Here is a 20,994-nt window from a genome sequence, read left to right as displayed (position 1 = left end):
CCTCTGCTTTCCTATTAAAAGCTGACCACACTAGGCATGGGAGTACAGCATGCTCAGTTCTCCAGCTTTGCTGTAGCCTATCACTGGAAGGATTAGTGTGCTGCTGTTTCTCCACCCCTAGATCTTATGCAGCTGAGAACAGAGGGAATATGATCTTGTTTAGAAAAGGGGAAAAAATTCTTATGTTGTTATTTTATATCTATACACAAACGTTTTTCCTTTCATTTCTATTTTAACCTTTTCGTGCCGGCACCTCCTGGCCCTTTAAGAGTTTCAGAAGCCGGGAGGCGGGCGGGGTTTTAGGGTCATGTGACCGCCGTGATTTGCCGTCACGGTGGTCACATGATCGGAAAAGGTTCCTTTCCAGGTCCTTTTCAGGAGCTTTCCAGGAGTCGCGGATATATGTGCTGGGAGCGCGCAGGGCACGTGCTCTCAGCACATATGTAATTTCTAATTGCACGCAGATATGTGGCCGCTCGGCTCAAGGCCCAGACGCTGAGAGGTCGCATATTTGTGTGCGCTCAGCATCAAGGGGTTAAACTGAATGGGTTGTTTTACAAGGCAAGAGTTTACATGTACTTTCAGTCTCCATGTGCAGGTAACATGAGTCAAAGCGGTATTAAAGTGTTACCAAACCCAGGACCTTGAATTCACTATATCTGCTCTCCCACAGGACACACAACATAGAAGTGCAATTATTTAGTAAATATAAACTGCTAAATACCTTTTCTCATCAGCAGTATATAACAGTCTTGTGATTTCTATCAGTGTCCAGCAGAGCACTGGTTACAACTTGTAGGAGGAGTTTTAATTCTCCTGTAGGAGGATGCAGGACCTCCGACCTCTGTTTGGACAGTGCTGATTGGCCCTGTGCTGATCACATGCACTCTCCCAAGAAACAAAATACACACCAAACTGAGCATTTGCAGCTTGCCACAGAGCCTCTATTCTATCAGTAGATATTTATGAGACACTGGAAGAAGGGGAGGATCAGAGAAGACAGGATCAAACATCCTTTTTACACAATGCAGATGCTTAACTCCTTAGGTTCCACAGTGAATATAACAATCATGCTTTACTGCATATACAGACTGATGTTACTGTTGTGCGTTTAGTAACACTTTAAGTGCCGGTTCACAATATTGTGCGGGAAACCGCATGTGATTCACACAGGAATCGCACCGCATTCCTGTTCAATTCACATGCGTTTTTTTGCAGTGTGATTTGAGCCATTCATTTTGTATGGCTCATATCGCACCGTAGCCGCAGGAGAGGTGCATGCGCCTTCTTTTTTTTCGCACTGGAATTGGATTGCATGGGTGTTCACACCCATGAGACCCCATTCAAACAATTGCTGTGAGCCTTTTTGGGGGTCTTGTTAACTTAACATAGACAACCGCAGCAGTTCGCATGATTTGTTGTGGTGCAGGAATCCCACAGAATTTGCTGTAAATCCGCATCAGTGTGAGCTGGCCCTAAACCCAAAAGCAAACATTTAGTATATTGCAGCTTTCCAATTTTTAGATGTGATGGCTGCATTGGGGTTTTTTTTAGGATTCCTTTCCTTTAGTTTTACCTGGTGATCTTTCCAGTAAGCCTGTTGTTTTTCAAAAGAACAAGCTGTCCTGCAGGTGTAGCAGTTAGAGCAGTTGTTGTCAATTTATGAGCTATCTGAGGGGACCTCAGATGCAGCCCCTGACATCACACAAGGGCCACACACAATGTTCAATATATGCAATGCTTGAGAGGACTGTCAGAGACTGCAGACCTAATAGAGGAAATGAGGGTCAGAGAGTGAGGACATGCTGCATTTGTGGCTGGGGATAAGTTAAAGACCATACAGACCTAGGAACATTTTGTCTAGTAGAGATCAATGCTATCACCCTAATCAATGTTCCCACTACAGTCAGCTGAGCTCCGAGGGCCGAACATCATATACCAAAGGGCCACATGTGGCCCTAGAAGGGTTGCCAACCTCCCACAGCATTTTGTACTGACAAAACACAGAGCATTTACTGACGAAGCACATTTTTTTACTGACGACCTCAGAAATTACAGACCTCCTATTAACCTCCCTAGCAGTATTCCTGAGTGTAGCTCGGGGTAGAGTTTCAGTACCAAAAGTGGTAATCCTGAGCTACACTCGGGCTTACCATGCGGCGTTGCTCAGGGGGTCCCTGCAGCGCTTACCTTGTCCTTCGCTCCCGCGATGTGTCCCCTGCAGCGTCCCCGGCCATCTCCTCCAGCCGATGCCGGCATCCGGCTTCCGTGTTCCGGTCCCTGTGACGTCGGGACGTACGGGCGGCAAATTTGAAATTTTTTTTAAAATGTCATTTTTTTAAAAATGATTATTACATAGTAAAACATTGCTGTTTCAAACCATTTCACATACATTTTGTCCTGAATGCTTTGTCCTGTGCCCTGCCTGCATTTTGACTGTTCTTTCTGCCTGGAAACTTAGAAAAATCCATGGCGTCCAAAAAGCATCCCTTTATGTCAAAAGCTGTTTTAGATCAGCTAGAGAACAGCGATAGTAAATTGGAACTACTTGCAGAATTAAGTGATAATGATTTGTGGGGAAATTCGGCATCAGATACTGAAAACGATTTTGCGACTTTGCTCAGCGATGTGCGAACTTGGCGCTATATTTCAAATTTCAGTGTTTTTGGTTTGATTATATTATTTAATTACATTTATTATTGAATTATTATTTTTTATGATTATTTATTAAATTATAATTTATGATTTTGTGGTTCAAGTTTTATCATATCCCGAATGTTTACTAGACTCTTGTTCGGACAGATTTCAGTGAGTTATTCCTAAATTACAGGCCTACAATAAAGAAAAATACATATTTCCATGCAAAAAAATGGTACCACTTTCAGCACCAAAAATCTGAAATAATCAGACCGCCAGGGAGGTTAAAAACTAAGACAAGCGATATGTAAGTAGTATAAACACAATATGGAAACACTGACAATACCCATAACAAGGCATTTTACACCTAAAAAGTCAACACAGCATGACAATTATCAGCCTCTGATATTTAGACAGTTGTAAAAATCACTGTTTTTTACAAAATGTCTGTAGATTTAGACCCTGCTCACAGCGGTGTGACTTGTCATGAGATTTGATCATTTCAAATTGCATGACAAGTGGCACCCTATTGTCCGCAATGGAAGTGGTCAAATCGGTACGACTCTGACGGAGCAGCTTGTGCACTACTTTTTACAAGTTCAGGTGTGACTTGCAGAGACATCTGTGCATGAAGTCGCAGTGACATCTAACTTTGAAATCGTGCGACTTCAAGTGAAGTCGCACGATTTCAAAGTTGGATTCACTGTGACCGAAGATTTACTGATGGTTGGCAACCCTGGGCCCTAGGGCCGCAGGTTGGGCACCAGGGACTTAGAGGTTTCAGACAAAATATTTACCACTGACAGGCGTGCTTACATGTATCAGCTTTTATTTATATAAAACCTTTATCCCAAAAGAAACAAAACAGTTGCTGTACCTGCTTATAAAGGGTTAGCTGGAGTTTGGCTTCAGTGTGTTAGTGTATTTAAATCTGTTAGTACATCTAACATTCCCTTCTCCCCCAGGCTGTCAGTGCTATTGTCCAAAGGTGTCTTCCGGAGTGGGGGCACTCAGGAGGTGGGGGATACAGGAGGTGTGTTACTGGCCAGATCACCAGGTGAAAACAAAGGGCAAAGAAGCCTAAAAAAGAAAACGAATGCAGCCAGCACATCTACTGATTGTTAAGGTGTGGTGTATTACAGTTTTACTTTTGGGTTTAATACCTCTTGAAGAACATGGATTTGTCATCCCTGAAGATGCCAGGGTAGAAGGCTGTCAGTCTGTGAACCCCGGAGCCACCAGTACACACAGATACACCTGATATAGCTGCAGGAAGACTGTCAGTGTTCCCTTTTCAAACAACTGGTTAATGAGTTATTGAAGCGCGGCTCTTCCCCCTCCATATGGCATCATAAAACCATTTTACGATGGGGAAGAAGCGCTATCATTGTTATTTCCGTCTTTTTTTTTTTCACTTGGGTAAATAAAATCCCCGCCACCTGTTCACATGACATCATCCCTTCTCCAGAACTTCGCCTGTGGACAATAAGCACTGAGCTGATCTTTGTGTTGTGTGCGCTCCCAGCACTGATGTCATGCCAGATGATGTCACTGCGCTTTTGTATGGTTGCCATGGTGTCAGGGCAGGTGGGAATCCTGAAGATGATGTCATAGTACAAATACAACAGTGGATACAATGGAGTTGTTCTTTGTATGTTCCTCCAGCCTTCATCATGATATGGCATTAAAGTGACACTCCATGTATACGGGGCGTTTGGAAAACACTTCTGAACAATGGAAACTGACTGGAAAACGTAGGTTAAAAAATGTCAGTTTAGCCACGTTTGCATACTGTGTTTATGTGCGTTTGCGTTTAGAAGCGTTTTTTAAGATAACCTCAGGAGACCCTCCAAAATGCCCAGAATGCACTGAAAAACGGTAAGTAATTAACTATTTCAGACATTTTGAGAGGAATAGAGAGAGCAGAAGCATAGTGAGCAGTATGTGTGGAGATGACCTGTCTTTTCTGGTTGTATTCACTATGGATCCCATCATGAGCATAATGCGGCACGTTCTACCATTTTTTCCTTCACGCGAAACGTGGAACTGACTGCGCTGGTGTGCCGGGTCCATTTGAACACATGGAAAACACTTTGCATGCATTTCTGATAATGAAAAAAGGCTCTGGACAGCATCTGGATATGGAACAGTTAAAAATGCTTCTAAACGCAAACGCCAGAATGCTAGGGAGGTGTTTTTCAAAGTGATTTCTCAGCAAAATAAAGCATGGAGACATGGATGGATGGGGGAGTTTGCTTTGAATATTAAAAATGAATGACATCGCTTTGTGGTCCTCGGATACTGTGTAGTTCCACTTTAACCCAACTGCCATCAATGACTTCTTTTATGTTCCTGCAAGATTGCGGTCATCTGCAGATACTTGATGACTTTCGATCAGTAGCCAATAGACACAATCTACACTCTGTTTCTACTTTACACCTTAAAGTGGATCTTCTAGAACTCTCTACATGAATAAACAACTGAAATGTCAAAATTTACAGCAACTGTAACATTTTTTAAAACGTCACCTTTCAAACCTGTTCTTGATCATGAGTTGAGTGACTTTGCCGAGCCTGAGATGACATCACACGTCTGTGGCAGGCAGAAGGAATCACTTCCTCAGTCTCCTGTCCATCAGCAATCAGACTGTAGATTGTAACTCTATAACCAATCACATGGTAAGAGGCTGCAGCAGGGGCTGATCTGTGTCAGACATTTGTGAACACAGCAGTGAACTACACAGGCACCAGGATTCCCATGATGGGGTCATCTCTGGGTTATCATGCCAGCCCAAAAAGTACATACTTAGTCTGGATGATGCCTGTACCAAGATGGCTCCATTCCAACAGCAGTGGACAGCATTGTCAGGGATCTTTGTGAAAGGTAATAAATACCTAGAAGTGTTACACTTAGGCAGTATTTTTTTTTGTTCAATCAGAAGTTGATTTTTTATAAAAAATGACCCAATTCTCTCATCCACACTTTCCATGAAAAAAATGTATCTGAAGATGGGTCTACATAAGTTAGCTTGTGGGATAACAGGACTATTAATGGTTTTACAGAGACTTAGGACATTGTTTATAAAAAAATTAGTTGTGCAAATGTCTCAAGTATCTGCACAGCTCTCACAAATGATGTCCATAATTTGACTAATATGTTTATTTTCTATAATCATCAGCTCCATCTAGTGGCTATAATGCAATATTTTCCCAAAATACCTCAATCAGGAACATACAGCATTATAGCCACTAGATGGAGCTGACGATCATAGAAAAAAAAATGTTTTAACTAGATCCCTAAGTCATCCCTAGATTTTTTGGCCCTTTTCTATTTTATACTGAATTTCTTTTTTTTTTCACTTAGGTTTTACATGAAAACATTTTCTCCCAGTTCAGAAAATTATATGGGGCACAAAATCATTGCAACTGTTTCTGCCGCCCTAATTTTAAACAGTGCACAGGAATCGCTCGGGGTCTCCACACTTAACAAAATTCCCCAATGTCTGTCTTGTACCTTTTATTATTGTTTTTGTTGCTGGTGATTCACTTCCATTGTTCTCTTAGCAACGTGCTCTTGTTATTACTGTTGACCTGTGTGTGCTGCAGTTCATATGTCAGTCTCACAGCTGTATGACCACAGCACACAAATCAATGACTAGTCCATGGAGACAAGCCCAACAGCAAACTCTAACAAACCATCTTTGCTACATTTCTTTAAACTGGTTCAAGCTGGTTTAGTTTTTGGGATAGGTGCACCCTAATGATCAAATAGCGTTGCTGGTATTCTTTTTTATCTGGAAGTGCAGCATTTATTCTTACTCATTGGCCAAAATGTTTATTTTAGCTTTGGAATAGTTAGAAGCATTTTAAAGAGGAACTTCACTCTGTCAATTAACATTAACTCATTTTAATCCTTATGCTGCCAGCATTGGATAGGAAGCTTTAAATTATTTTCTTGTTTTAACTTTTTTCTTTTTTACATTTCTTCAGTTGCTTCCTGGTTTCTGGCCTAGGCCAAAATGATATCATACATCCCAGGAGTCTTCATGGGCATTTTTCCTTGCTCTATAGTAGTCTTCAAATTGTGGGCTGGATGTCACTCTTTGCTTGCCAGTATCCGGCTCTTTAGGAATCATTCCATCCACTAATACCAATGATGAGGCACCATTCCTCCCAACAATACTGATGATGGGGTGCCATTCCTCCCACCAATGCCAATGATGAGGCACCATTCCCCCCACTTATGCCAATGATGGGGCACCATTCCTCCCACCAGTGCCAATGATGGGGCATTATTCCCCCCACTTATGCCAATGATGGGGCACCATTCCTCCCACCAGTGCCAATGATGGGGCATTATTCCCCCCACTTATGCCAATGATGGGGCACCATTCCCCCCACTTATGCCAATGATGGGGCACCATTCCTCCCACCAATGCCAATGATGGGGCACCATTCCTCCCACCAATGCCAATGATGGGGCACCATTCCCCCACCAATGCCAATGATGGGGCACCATTCCTCCCACTTATGCCAATGATGGGGCACCATTCCTCCCACCAGTGCCAATGATGGTGCACCATTCCTCCCACCAATGCCAATGATGGGGCACCATTCCTCCCACCAATGCCAATGATGGGGCATTATTCCCCTCACTTATGCCAATGATGGGGCACCATTCCTCCCACCAATGCCAATGATGGGGCACCATGCCCCCCACTTATGCCAGTGATGGAGCACCATTCCTCCCACATATGCCAGTGATGGGGCACCATTCCTCCCACCAATGCCAATGATGGGACACCATTCCTCCCACCAATGCCAATGATGGGGCACCATTCCTCCCACCAATGAAAATGATGGGGCACCATTCCTCCCACCAATGCCAATGATGGGGCACCATTCCTCTCACCAATGCCAATGATGGGGCACTATTCCTCCCACTGATACCAATAATGCACCTTTAGAAGGCAGTTTGGGTGGTCCAAATATGAAGCTTTAGTGGAACAAACGAGGATGTCTCACATATTTAAGCTAATGTCTTTTTGCCTTTTTTTGAAACATAGCCATTTACACATTTTTATTTATGGGTCAAACCATATAATTTTTTATTCATTCATGTTAATAAAGATCTGTGGATTTTATCTCAGTATCCCTTGTAGTTGCCCTTAAAGTTCCGCATTATTTTGTTTTGGGGGTTCTCTGCTTCCCCTAATACCAATAATGGGGCACCATTCCTCTCACTGACACCAATGATGGGCCACTGTCCCTTCCATTGACACCAGTGATGGGGAACTATTCCCCCCACTAATACCAACAATGAGGAACTATTCTTCCCATTGACACCAACAATGAGCACTATAAAGAGAAACATTTTTTGTTCCTTAGGGATTCGAGTCTCTTTTGAATATGGTGTTCACACCTTGTTTTTTATTATATCCAGTAATCGATATTTGTGATTGCTATCATTGTGACCCAGAGTGTGCCCCACTGCCTTGTGTTCTCTTAATAACATTCACTTAATATTTTTTAATAATAATATATAAATAATAGTATATTATTTATAGAAAAAAAAAACACACATATATATATATACAGTATATATATGAGATTGTTCTATATTGTTGAATATGGGGTCTGTATGAATTGCATTCGAGATCTGTTTTTAATTCATTTTATTGGTTAGGGTCATGTTTAGCAGCACAGATGTCCTCAACCAAAATTTTTAAAAATACATTTTATATTGTTTAATTGTAATGTTGGCTAATAAACACATATTTTCATATTTTTCTATTTGGTGTTGTTGTTGCTCTTTGTAGATGGAATTAAAAATCATATTTTATAGTTGTCCCTCAGAAATCTAATAAGGACTGGTGTTTATGTAGCAATTCTAATTATTCATTAATGAAAATCGTGGATGAAATGTTGTATTTATTTATTTAGAAGGTCAAACCAGCACAAATTAAGCTGCATTTTCTTTTTTCATTTCAGGTGGGCTCAGCAGTTTTAAACAGAACCACGAAAACTTGTGTGATAATTCCCTCCAACTTCAAGATTGCCCGGATGGAGGCGGGGCCTCAGCGGTGACCATCACACTACCTCAGTCCGTCCCTAGCACTCCAGATATAGAGAACGCAGAACTGACCCCCATCCTCCCTTTTCTCTTCTTGGGCAATGAGCACGATGCCCAGGACTTGGAGAAAATGCAGAGAATGAACATAGGGTATATCGTCAACGTAACCACTCACCTTCCTCTATACCACTATGAGAAAGGAATCTTTAACTACAAGCGTCTCCCAGCAACAGACAGCAACAAGCAGAATCTCAGGCAGTACTTTGAAGAGGCGTTTGAGTTTATAGGTAAGCTTCTTGGTTCTTTGAGTCTTAACTTCAATTAAATCAGGATTAGAGAAAACAGAACTTTTCCAAAATTGTCACTTTGGTCATATATTGTATTGTCCAAACTCTTGACACCCAACCACCACATCTATGTGAGCTTACTGGACTCCCTATTCCAAAACCATGGGCATTACTATAGAGTTGCAACTCTCCTACTCCTTGTGGCAATCACAGCCTCCACTCTTCTGGTAAGGCTCTTCAAAAGAATTTGGAGTGTGTCTGTGGACATTTGTTTCCATTCAGCCAAAAACGCTTTTTTGAAACCAAGTAATGATGTTGATAAGACCTGGCTCAGTCAATGTTCCAATCAGGGTTGAGGTCAGGACTTTGTGAACACTCAAGTTTCCCCATAACTTAACAAACCATGTCTTTGTGGAACTGGCTTTGTTCACAGGATGGATAGAAAAGGGTCTTCCCCAAACTGTTACAACATAGCTGGAAGTGTACAATTGTCTCAAAAGTCTTTGTGTTCTGTAGCGTTAACGATATTCATCACTGGAAACACAAGACCTCATTTTTCTTCAGGGGTTATACATACGTTTGGCCATATAGTGTATTGAGTATTTTCATGGCATGTTTCATTTTGTATGTTTCTATTTCTTGCATTTTTTATATTTTATATAGTAGATGTGATTGATGTTACATAGTCACATGGTTATTTAAGTTGAAATAAGACGTATGCATTGAATGAAGGAAACACAGTCTCCAACTTAAATAACACTGGACATGCACACAACATTGAAAACCAACAAATTGTGTCATGGATGTAAGGGACTTTCCCAGCACCAAATATAATTCAAAATAAAAAAAAAAAATAATAATAATAATAAAAAAAATATATATATATATATATACATTTATTGAATTTTTTTGACCAAACAAATGTATTACATCTTTATTACAAAACATAAAACTATATCTCAAAACATAAACTGTAGGCTTAGAACATAGGGGAGAAAACCTCATATGTAGCTCTTATAGATTTAATTATCCCCATGCACTGGGGCTGTGCCTGCACTGCATGGGTTAACTGCTTGTTTTGTGCTAGGGGAGAGGACAGCAGAGATATACTTACCTTACTCATCGATTCTTCCCACATAAGAGCGGTCCCTTCAGCTCCTGGACAAACACCCCCCCCCCCCCCCGCAGGGTGCAAAAAAAAAACTTTTTTTTTTGTAAAATAGGACAGAATGCAAAGCGAAATTTCTCAAGTGGGGTTATGAACAACAGTAAAATATTGATCGAAGAATTTACTCATCCTGAGTCTATCCAAAACATTAAAAACTGATGTTTTTATATAATGTGAAGTTTGTTTTAACTCTTTCATCTAACCATATTTTTTTTTTCTTATCTTCCAGAGGAAGCTCACCAATGTGGGAAAGGCCTGCTCATCCACTGTCAGGCAGGAGTCTCACGCTCGGCCACCATAGTGATAGCCTACCTGATGAAGCACACGCGGATGACCATGACCGACGCCTACAAATTTGTCAAAGGAAAGCGACCAATCATATCCCCGAACCTAAACTTCATGGGCCAGTTATTGGAGTTTGAAGAAGACTTAAATAATGGTATCACACCACGGATTCTTACGCCAAAGTTAATCGGTGTAGAGACTGTGGTGTAACAAAAACATGTTATCAGTAGAGCTTCAAGATGAAAAGAAAAAAAAGCAACTCATCTGGATAAAAGTAATTTTTAAGATGGAGGATTAGATCTCGAGCCGGAGAAGCTTGAAACTGTTATGTCTTTGGATGCCCCTTTGTCACCTTGGCAAAAAAAAAAGCCAAGGCTAAAAGTTTTTGAGAAAAAAATAAATCCATGGTGATCAGGGGTCTGTGCGGGTTCATGGACTGAAGAAAGGAGTGCTGTTCATGCAATACAGCTATGAAAATGTGCATTTTTTATGCATACTATGCCAGACCATTGCTCCAAGGAGATTAAAAAGAAAAATGAAGAATCTGCCATAAACAGAATATATTTAAATGGCAAAAAATTAGAAACTGTTAACTCTGGGTGTGTTATGTTCTATTTTTATATTTGGGCTAATAGGGTTTCATTGACACAGAACTTGACCATTTCTTGCCCTCAGTGGCTTCTTGTGCAATAATTTTGTTTTGAGTGTGAGAATTGTAAGAGCTGATTGAATGTTTTTGAGTTTGCCTACATGCAGGGTAGGTAGCCATTTTTGTGGGTTGAACCAATAGTGAGGTATTGATCTTCTGGTGGTATCTCCAAGGCTCAAGGTATATTATCCCTTGAGCCTCTGTGGTGTTACATGCAACCAGCTGGATACTGTACACTATATGGTAAAAGTTTGTGGAAGCCTGACCAGCACACTCAACATAAAAATATTCAAACACCAACCACATGATTGAGTTCAATACAGGGTATTGTTAATTCTACAGCATATAAAGATATTATAGACAACTGTGCACTTCCAGCCTTGCAGAGAGCCCTGACCTCAACCCTACTGAGCACCTTTGGAATGAATTGGATCTCCGATTGTGAGCCAGATCTTCTCATCCAGCATTAGTACATGACCTCATAAATGCTCTTTTGGATGAATGGTCCCGGTTTCCCATAGATACACTCCACAAAACCATCCCAGAATATGTTAAGCTATTATAGCTACAAAAAGAGTCAATTCCATCTTAAAGCCCATGGTTTTGGAATTAGATGTCTAACAAAGCGTGATGGTCAGGTATCCACAAAATTTTAGTTCATAGTGCACCTCCCAATGTGCTGAATCCCAAACTGGGATGCGAGTTTGCCTCTATAATATTTGATGTGTGTTTTTTCATTTTCTGAGTTATATCTAATTCATTTTGTTATACCCTGCCTGCTTTTTTTTTTTTAATTTTGCTGGTTGCCATGACTGATCTGTCAACACGAGGAGCTCTATGTGTACAGAACAAAATTCCTACAGGAACCACCCTATCCACATTGTAACTGCCAACCATTAAGTCTACTTAAACACCGGTCACATAACATAACTCTCAGAGGAGAATTCGTGCATGCAGGGAATTTTTTTTTTTTACGTCAATTATAATCAGTCACAATTGGGCTTATGCAAGAGTCAAAATAATCATTCTTGAATTAATTAAACTTCATTAACTTCATTCTTTTTTCTGAAGTGCAGTTTTGATTCGGAGGTGAAGCACATTTTTTGGTAGGCAGCCCTCTAGAGTATAAGGTCTGTGATTGGTTTCTTGGAGTATTATGTAGAAACCTCATAGAAAGAAGAGTGCCACATGGTTTTCACATTCTAGAACATTTTATTGGTCACACAAAAAAAGTTGATTCATTTCTGGTGCTCTAAAAGACCTCCTTTCAGGGTTTAAAAACTTTTTTTTGCCTGGGCAGAATCTGAACAGAAGATTTATTATACGTACTGGCGCTGAAAATGTATGCAGCGCTTTACTGCAAATTTACATCAGTTCCCGCCCCCAATGATCTTATAATCTAAGGTTCCTAACTCATGCACACATACTAGAACCAATTTAGACAGGAGCCAATTAGCCTACTAGCATGTTTTTGGGGTGTGGGAGGAAACCCACGCAAGCACAGGGAGAACAGGCAAACCCCAGGCAGGTTGTGCTGTGGTTGGGACTCAAACCAACAACCTTAGTTCTGTCATGCAGAAGTCACTGAATGGATATTCAATTGGTTTATAGCCCTTGTTAGATCTAGCATCAAGGCCAGCAACCTGAGCAAGCTTTACACCGCTGACTCAGTTCCGATTGTGGGATATGCTGTAAATCCTCCTTTTAGATTGTCTTGAGTTCAGAAAGTTTAAGCCTTGATAAGGGGGTCCTTTAAAACACATTGACTGTTTTTTCCCAAAAAAGCCTGTGATCAACACTGTTTCTGGATTTTAAAACTAGTGTAGTACTTCCTACAAATGTTTTACATAGTACTTTAGCCTGAAAGTCATGAGTGAGAAGCCATTTAGGTGTGACCTTTGCTGCCTGACATCACAGACTGTCTTTCAGCAACTTAGACTGCATAGCATTGCTAAATAATTGAGCCCTGTAGTGAACAGAAATGTACAAAACCACAGAAATCTGTTAGGTGATATTGTTATGCACACTTGGAAGCTGAGAGAGTGTGTGAGGGGGCCGGCCTTCAAGTGATCTCTGAGCCATGACTCTCAAGTTATAGAGTTAGACTCTATATAAGTCATGTTAAGGAGAAGCCAATATTAACGGTTTAGAGTTAAACTTGATTGTTATAATAATTGGAGGCTAAATATTTTAATTCTTGCCAATATCAAATATCACTGGTTCCCTTTAGGCCTGCCAAATAAACAAACAATTCAAAGAAAATGTTAAGCACTTAATTATTAATTAATGAAACATTTCACGAGGGAGGTATGGAGGATATTACGGCTAACCTTTCCTATTGCACCTATTCTAATTCTTGCCAAAACCAAACGTGACTGGTTCTCCTTAGCCTGGCAAAAAAACAGACAAATCAAAAAGATTATAAGCACTTAATTATTAATTAAATGAAAATGTCATGGAGGCTAACAAGTCTAACCTCTCCTATAGTTCACACACTATATTAATTGGAGGTTAAAGTGATTGTAAATGCTAATGTTACTTTATTAAAATAACAGACATTTCATACTTACCTGCTCTGTGTAATGGTTTTGCACAGAGTGGCCCCGAACCTCCTCTTCTCAGGTCCCTTAGCACTCCAGGCTCCTCCTGTTCTTGTTATGCCTCCATAGCAAACCACTTAATATTGAGGCACACTTGTGGGCTCGCTCTTGAGCCATGCTGTGTGAGTCTATAGACACACAGTGTGGCTCCGCCCCCTCCCCTGCTCCCTCCGCTGCTGCCTGAGTACCTGTGTGAAGAAGAAGAGATGGGAAAGAAGACCTGAAGCTGGGACAGCGCTGGATCGCTGACAGGCTCAGGTAAATATTTGGGGGGAGAGGGAATTAGTGGGGTGTTTTTTACCTTAATTCAAAGAATGCATTAAGTTAAAAAAACACCAAGGCTTTAGAACCATTTACGTTGATAATATTTTAATTCTTGCCAAGATCAAATGTGACTGGTTCTTTTTAGACTTGCCTACAAACAGGCAAGTCATTTTAAGCACTTAAATATTTATTAATTAAAAATGTCATGGGTGAAGTATGGAGGCTACCATGGGTGAAGTATGGAGGCTACCATGGGTGAAGTATGGAGGCTACCATGGGTGAACTATAGAGGCTACCATGGCTGACCTCTCCTATAATTCAAATGCTGTAATAATTGGAGGTTTAATTATTGTCAATACCAAATGCAACTGAACTCTTTAGGTTTACCTACAAAACAGACAGATCAATGAAAATTATAAGCACTTAATAATTAATTACAAATGTCATGAGAGAAGTATGGAGGCTACCATAGCTAACCTCTCCTTTTTAAAATGCTAATTGCCTGGCTGTCATGTTCACCCTTCATTTTAAATACTGTGAGTTACTTACCTAGAACAGGTATATAGAAAGGGACAACTGACCTTCCTAATATGCATATTTCTCCTAGGTCAGGAAATTATTTACATCAGAGACAACCAGGAAATCGGCATTTAGAGTAGGAGGACCATCAATGGCAGCCACCATATTGCTCTGACAACAGAGTCAGTGGGCAGTATACATCAGAGCACTACATGGGAGTTCTCTGCCTGTGTTCCTGGCACACTTTGAGCACTCCTTGACACTGAGCCAGAAGTTCTGTAATAATTCCGGTAGCATGATACAGTTGAATGCACACCAAAAGCGTTCCGGTGTTTGAAATTACAAGTTAATTAAGGTGCCTTGATGCTACAGTCTCCATTCATTAAACTGCTCATTCCAGCAAGCATCTTACTAGGGTGCATGATACAACAACAGGACCCTGCATGAGCATCTAAAGCCAACATCAATGTGTACTCTATATGCCAAACATTTGTGTACACCTGACCATCACACCTACTGTATGGCCAAAAATATGTGGAAAGCCCTCCAAATGATTGAGTTCAGATGTTTCCAGTGAAGAGTACTGCTAATGTCACAGAATATAAGGAGATTTTAGACAAATATGCACCTCCAATCTTAAGGCTGCAGTTGAGGAAGGTCCTTTTCACTTTCAGTGTGACTGTGCACTTGTGAACAAAGCCAGCTCCACAAACACATGGTTTGACCATTCGGTGTGGAGGAAGTCAGGGGCCTGAACAGAGCCCTGACCTCAAATTTGTTGAATTCCTTTGGGCACCCTGATTGTGAATGAGTTCTTCTCATCTAACATTAGAACCTGATCTGAATGGGAACAAATTCCTACAGACTTGTAAAGAACCTTCCCAGAGGAGTGGAGGCTGTTATCAATGTAAAGGGGAAGCCAGCTTCATAATAATACCCATGGTCTTGAGATGTCCAACAAGCTTATACACATGTGATGGTCAGGTCTTTGGCTGTTTTGTACATGAACACTGGATGCACCAAACGTTGTATGGTTTTCTTTAAACCACAAAAAGTGAACTTTTAGTTGGCCACACATGTTACAACCAATACAATTTCCTTTAAATGTACCATCATTGCAACAAGAGGCATGATTAGACATGCACCTTTGAAAACGTAAAAGTGAACATGTGTTTTGCCCTCTTTAGGTATACATAATTACCTTCCATTTGGTCCCTTGCTATGGTGTTTAGCCATTGGTAGCAAAGAGAGGAAACCCTGTGTAAGTCCCAGGTCAGGACTTGAAACTTGCTTAATGCTAAGGACATGCCCCATTTCAAAGTACCAGACCAACCACCAAACATCAGGAAATAAGTGATTAAGTCCCCCTCCTAAGAAATGTACTGAATGGGCAAAGCACAGGGTCCTTTTAAGTTATCTAATGAAGGGTATCACTTAAATAGCAAATCTTTTTTTTTAGTCTGCCAAAACTATATAGTATGAGGGACTACCTGACTGGATATAAATTGAAAAGACTGCATATCAGAAGGTACATCTAAAGGAGATTGTATAGACACTTTGCAGTCAGATTGCAACATATACGGCCAGCTAAACGCTGTAAAAAAGTCATTCTACCCCAAAAAGTGATAGTTAAGGCATGTGGGGTGATGGTGGATCACTTCCATCTCCAGAAGCAGCATCTGCACATTAGACTACATGTGCCCCCTTCAAATATAGCTTCTCATTTTTTTGTAAAGGCAAAAAAAAATGCAGCAGCAATAGTGAGTCTTATGTTTCCTGGTGAAGGTGGGTGGACCTGAGACCCAACTACAGATAAATTCCCAGAAGATATAAAAAACCAGGAATGAGTCCCTATTGCTTTTTGACAAGCCTTTAATTCCTATCCCGAGGCTCCTAAACCCCACCTTGATGAACTTAGCTATTTCTGTAGCTATGAGAAAACAGCGCCCATTTCTCTAACTCCCCCCTCCCTCCACTGTATCAAGAGCTGGAAGTGTCCCAGAGCACACCAGTTGGGAAGTGTACAGACTGGCTGCCCATTGTAGGCCGCAGGTGCACTTATATGGTGAAATATGCCAGCACTAAGATAGAAGTAAACACAGAAGCAATTATCATATATATTTTTTCGTTTTAATTTGACTCTGGTTATGGTGCCATAAACCTTGTTCAATATGTATATCAGAATGTAAAAAAAACAAATAAGAGGTTTTATTTTAACTATTTTTTTGCACAAAATATAGGCGTGTTCCTGTTGTCTGTGTAAAATGTCATTTTGACTATAAAACCGTCAAAAACTCGTTTGTACCATGTGTTTGGCTTTTTTATTTGAAGATAGGAGACTTTACTTCCGTTTCATGCAGCCACAAGATTGAGATTGCTGCAAAACTATTGCAAAGAGTAGTATTGTCCAAGGCAGCCAGATCAAACACGATGTTAGGGTCATCTCCCTTGCGTCAGTGATGGTCACAAGGAGACCACTAAGCTGCCCCTACAGTGCTCCTCCTTCACTGGCCAAAATGTTGCAGAATCTTGGTCTCCAGAAAGAGAGAAGCAATGGGCACTTTACTGCTATGGCTCGTGGGGGAGTGACACTGTAAGACCATGTGAGTATTCCTTATAGCAATCCTGTCACTGTTGACTTGTCTTTTTATGCTTATTACATCAAATAATTTCCTGTCCTCACTCACAATATCTACATTTTTCACCACCAGCAAAGAGGGACTTCTTTTATGGGAACTCCAGTCTATACTATATGACCACATTTTTGTAGACACCTGACCATCATGCCTACCTGTATGGCCAAAAGTGAGAAGACATTCCTCCAAATTATTGAGTTCAAGTTAAGGTTTTTCTAGTGAAGGATACTTTAGACAATTGTGCACTACCAAATTTATGGTAACAGTTTGAGGAAGACCCTTCTCTGTTCCATCATGACTGTTGTCCTTGTGCACAAAGCCAGCTCCATAGGTTTCATGGGTTTGGTGTGGAGGTTCTATATGGAGTCCTAACCTCAACCTTAGCAGCAATTGGAATGAAAATTGGGATCTAGATTTTCTCATCCAATGCAGTACCTGTGCTAATGGGTACAAACTCCCTCAGACACACTCCAAAATCTTGTGTAATACCTTCCCAGAAGGGAGAAGTCTGTTAAAGCTACAAATGGAAGGGGGATGGGGCGACTGGCATCAGATAGGTATTTTTTTCATGCTAGGTGTATAGACCCTAAGGGATCTATACATAAAACACTGGCTGTATGAATATGACAAACATCCACATATTCAGAACAAAAAATCCTCATATTTTGTGTAATACAGGTAGTTCCTATTTTGTCAGGCCATCTAGTGGCTATAATGAATTTTTGTTCCTGATGGAGGTATTTCTGAAAAAAAATGATTTTTTTTAAGTTCAATAGATGTCATTGTTACAGCCAATGTTTTTTGTATAGACCCCTAAGTAATGTGTCAAGTATTTATTACCTTTCACAAAGGTTACTGTACTACCCTAACAATGCCTCCAGCTGCAGTTCTCTCCAAAAAGGATGGTGCTATAACTTTTTAATTAACCTCTTCACGCCGACCAAACGCAAATGTGCGGTACTCATGGAAAGGTCCCAGTCTCCTCTTTCAATCGGGACCTTTCCCGATCGTGCCGGATACACTTTTGCTTACAGTTCACATCACAATCCATTCCGGTGAATTTTTTATACATTTTGCCACGCTGACATACAGTTATGTGCAACAAACATGCAGCATGTTCTACTTTTTTTTCCTGCACCTGGAACTGACTGCACTGATGTGAACCAGGGTCATTGCAATACATGGAAAACACCGTGTATGCATTTTTGAGTCATAAAAAAAAACTGCATCTGGTGTGAACCAACCCTAAGGGGTTTTTTTTGTTGTCTGTGCCCCAACATGAGGAGATTTTTCACTATTTGTTGTGGTGACCATTGCCACCAAGATAGAAAGTGAAAAGGAATCCAGAATTTTACAGACCTCACCAAAACAGAAAATAAAGGGGGAATTCTCTATTGGGGGCAACCATTCCTGTAATAGGGGATTTCCTTCTCTTTGGAGAAATTACTTTTCACTCCCCATTGTGTCTCTGGGACAGGCTTAGAATGGTGAATAAATAATGCAGTACTAACGTTGCACCAGAATATAACTTTTAAGAGGTATCGTCACTTTGCCCAATATTGTACCCACCGAAAAATGACTCCATCCATGAATGGGCACACATTTTCTAGTATTGTTGCAAAATAAATATCCAATTGAAAACTTCAGGGAGATGGGGTGTACCAAAAGGTATGGGTCCCAAAGGATCCATGCCATGTTTTTTCTGCTAGCACTAGGCGTATAGATTTAATTAGTGTGGATGGCTGTATGCCAACATGGGCAGCATTGCCATCCCAAGACACAGCCCAGTTTGGCTAAATCTGCCTGTGCCCACCTTCCATGCATTTCCCTGCAAGCTCATTGGCTCACTGGAGAAAAGTGACAGATATCCCTGTGTAAGCTCTTAGTCCATGCACAAGACTAAGTGTCACATGACAGGCTACGTAGTACTGCATCATGGAAAAAAAGGTAAAGAATCACATGCTCCACCATACATGAAATTATCAGTTTAATTGCTTACTCCAGTGGGCGAAGGGAGCTGCCAGCTCAAGAGTGAGCGCAAGGTGATTATAAAAATGGGGGTAGTGGGCAATCAAATTTCTTTGCTCTGCGTGGTCGAAGGACAAGTGCACTTTAAACTCACCATATTTTTCCATTCTTCAGAGATGCTGGCAAAAGCAAAAAAAAAAAAAAAAACCAAGGCATGTGATTACGCTGTTAAAGGTGATATTTTAATTACAGCTGACTATATTCCCGATTTGCGTTTTAAATCTTATAAGAAGCTCCAGGCAACACACTTTTCTCTACTCTGCGTTTCCTCAACATGCCCCATTTGTGTCATAGCGCATTAGCAATGTTTTCCCTTCATTAGGAAGTTACAGAGGAAGTTCGAAGTTGTAAATGACACATTGGATTAAGATCCTTCGCCAGGCAGGTACAGAAAAAGCCTTCCTTGTTCTGCATCTTGTATGAACTGTCACTGAATTTATTCAGTCATGCTCAGATGAATTTTGTTTCCACTGCAGAATTTTTTTGGTGAAATTTTCTTTGTAAGATGTGACCTCTCTGGAACCTCAAAAAGAGTGGCTTGAATTTTTTTTTTGATCTGCCTAAAACAGATTTTTCTCTTCCCTGCTTGTCTGTTGTCGAGCCGTCTCTGGTTTCAATCAGAGCAGAGTCAAAACAGTTGACCTGGAAACTGAATTCTAGTTCAGTGCTTCAGGAATTATTGAAGCTTTTGGATCAGCCAGGGGACTAGCAGTTTCAAATGGTGAGGTCAGCAATGGCACCTTCCTGATTATAGCAGTACCAACTTCCTTAAATGTGGCCTTTAAATCTAAAATACAGAATTAGAATTTGACATGAGATAGGACATTGGATGTATATACATTAATTAACCTCAAGTCAATTATAAATAAGACAAAAATATTATTTTGAATGGCTCAAAGGGCTGTGGTGTTTTATTAGGGTAATCCAAAATTGTACACATAAACAACCATTAAAATCTAACTCAAACTAAAAACTACCAGACAAATAATAATCAACTAAGATTAAGCTAGAAGGCTTTAGGCCATACTCCATGCAGGTAATAATAAAGGACCAAACGATTAACTCTATTTAAGCAAACATTCCATGCAGGGGCGGACTGACAACTCATGGGGCCCCCAGGCAATAGGGGATGATGGGGCCCCTGTGTCTTTCGCCCAAACTCAAAAAAGCCTATGAAAAAGGTACCAGGGGCATCTCATGGGGCTCCCTACTGACCCCGGGCCCTCGGGCAGTGCCCGAGTTTCCAAATGGTCAGTAGACCCCTGATTCCATGTAAAACACCATAACAGTAAGTGGAAGGGGGAGCTTTAGAGAAGATGCAGAGATGACCACCTTGATTGACCAAACTACTTTTATAGCCGTTCCAACACAAGGCAAAGCCCATTTAAAACAACCATTCAAGACTTTGGCGCACCCTGTCCTATGTGTTGTGGTCCTTCCTAGGATGCTGTACTTCCTTTCATTAGGGAGGAAGGGAAGTAAGGACAATAATGTAAGCAGGTATCATGGATCTCAGCACCCAAACCCAAGGTAGCATTATATCAGGGCCCCTGTATTGTAGAGCTCCGGATCACATGTATCATATCATATCACAACTCGATTACTGCAACTCCCTCCTCACTGGCCTGCCTCGCCACAGGCTATCCCCGCTTCAGTCGATCCTGAACACGGCAGCCAGACTCATTCACCTCACCAACCGCTCCATTTCCGCCACCGCCCTCTGCCAATCCCTCCACTGGCTTCCGATTGCACAACGGATCAAATTCAAAATCCTAACACTGACATACAAAGCTGTCCATCATACTGCCCCAAACTATATCACCGACCTAATATCCAAGTACCACCCAAC

The 20,994-nt window shown here is 40.9% G+C and overlaps 1 protein-coding gene across 1 annotated transcript in view; it reads left to right on the top strand.

Annotated features, from left to right (window-relative positions):
• The window catches only part of DUSP10 (dual specificity phosphatase 10), an 84,771-nt gene extending 67,986 nt beyond the window's left edge, over window positions 1-16,785 (top strand). The window contains exons 3-4 of the mRNA XM_089685040.1: window positions 8,628-8,996; window positions 10,394-16,785. Coding sequence (XP_089541166.1) covers window positions 8,628-8,996; window positions 10,394-10,659 — 635 coding nt within the window. The 3' untranslated portion in view covers window positions 10,660-16,785. The remainder of the gene's footprint in view (window positions 1-8,627; window positions 8,997-10,393) is intronic.
• The last annotated feature ends 4,209 nt before the right edge of the window (window positions 16,786-20,994 follow it).

The sequence above is a fragment of the Staurois parvus genome, unplaced genomic scaffold (genome assembly GCF_062004578.1).
Source record: "Staurois parvus isolate SC_StPar_1 unplaced genomic scaffold, SC_StPar_1.0 ptg000362l, whole genome shotgun sequence".
Lineage (NCBI taxonomy): Eukaryota > Metazoa > Chordata > Amphibia > Anura > Ranidae > Staurois > Staurois parvus.
This window is presented reverse-complemented; position numbering and strand designations above follow the sequence as displayed.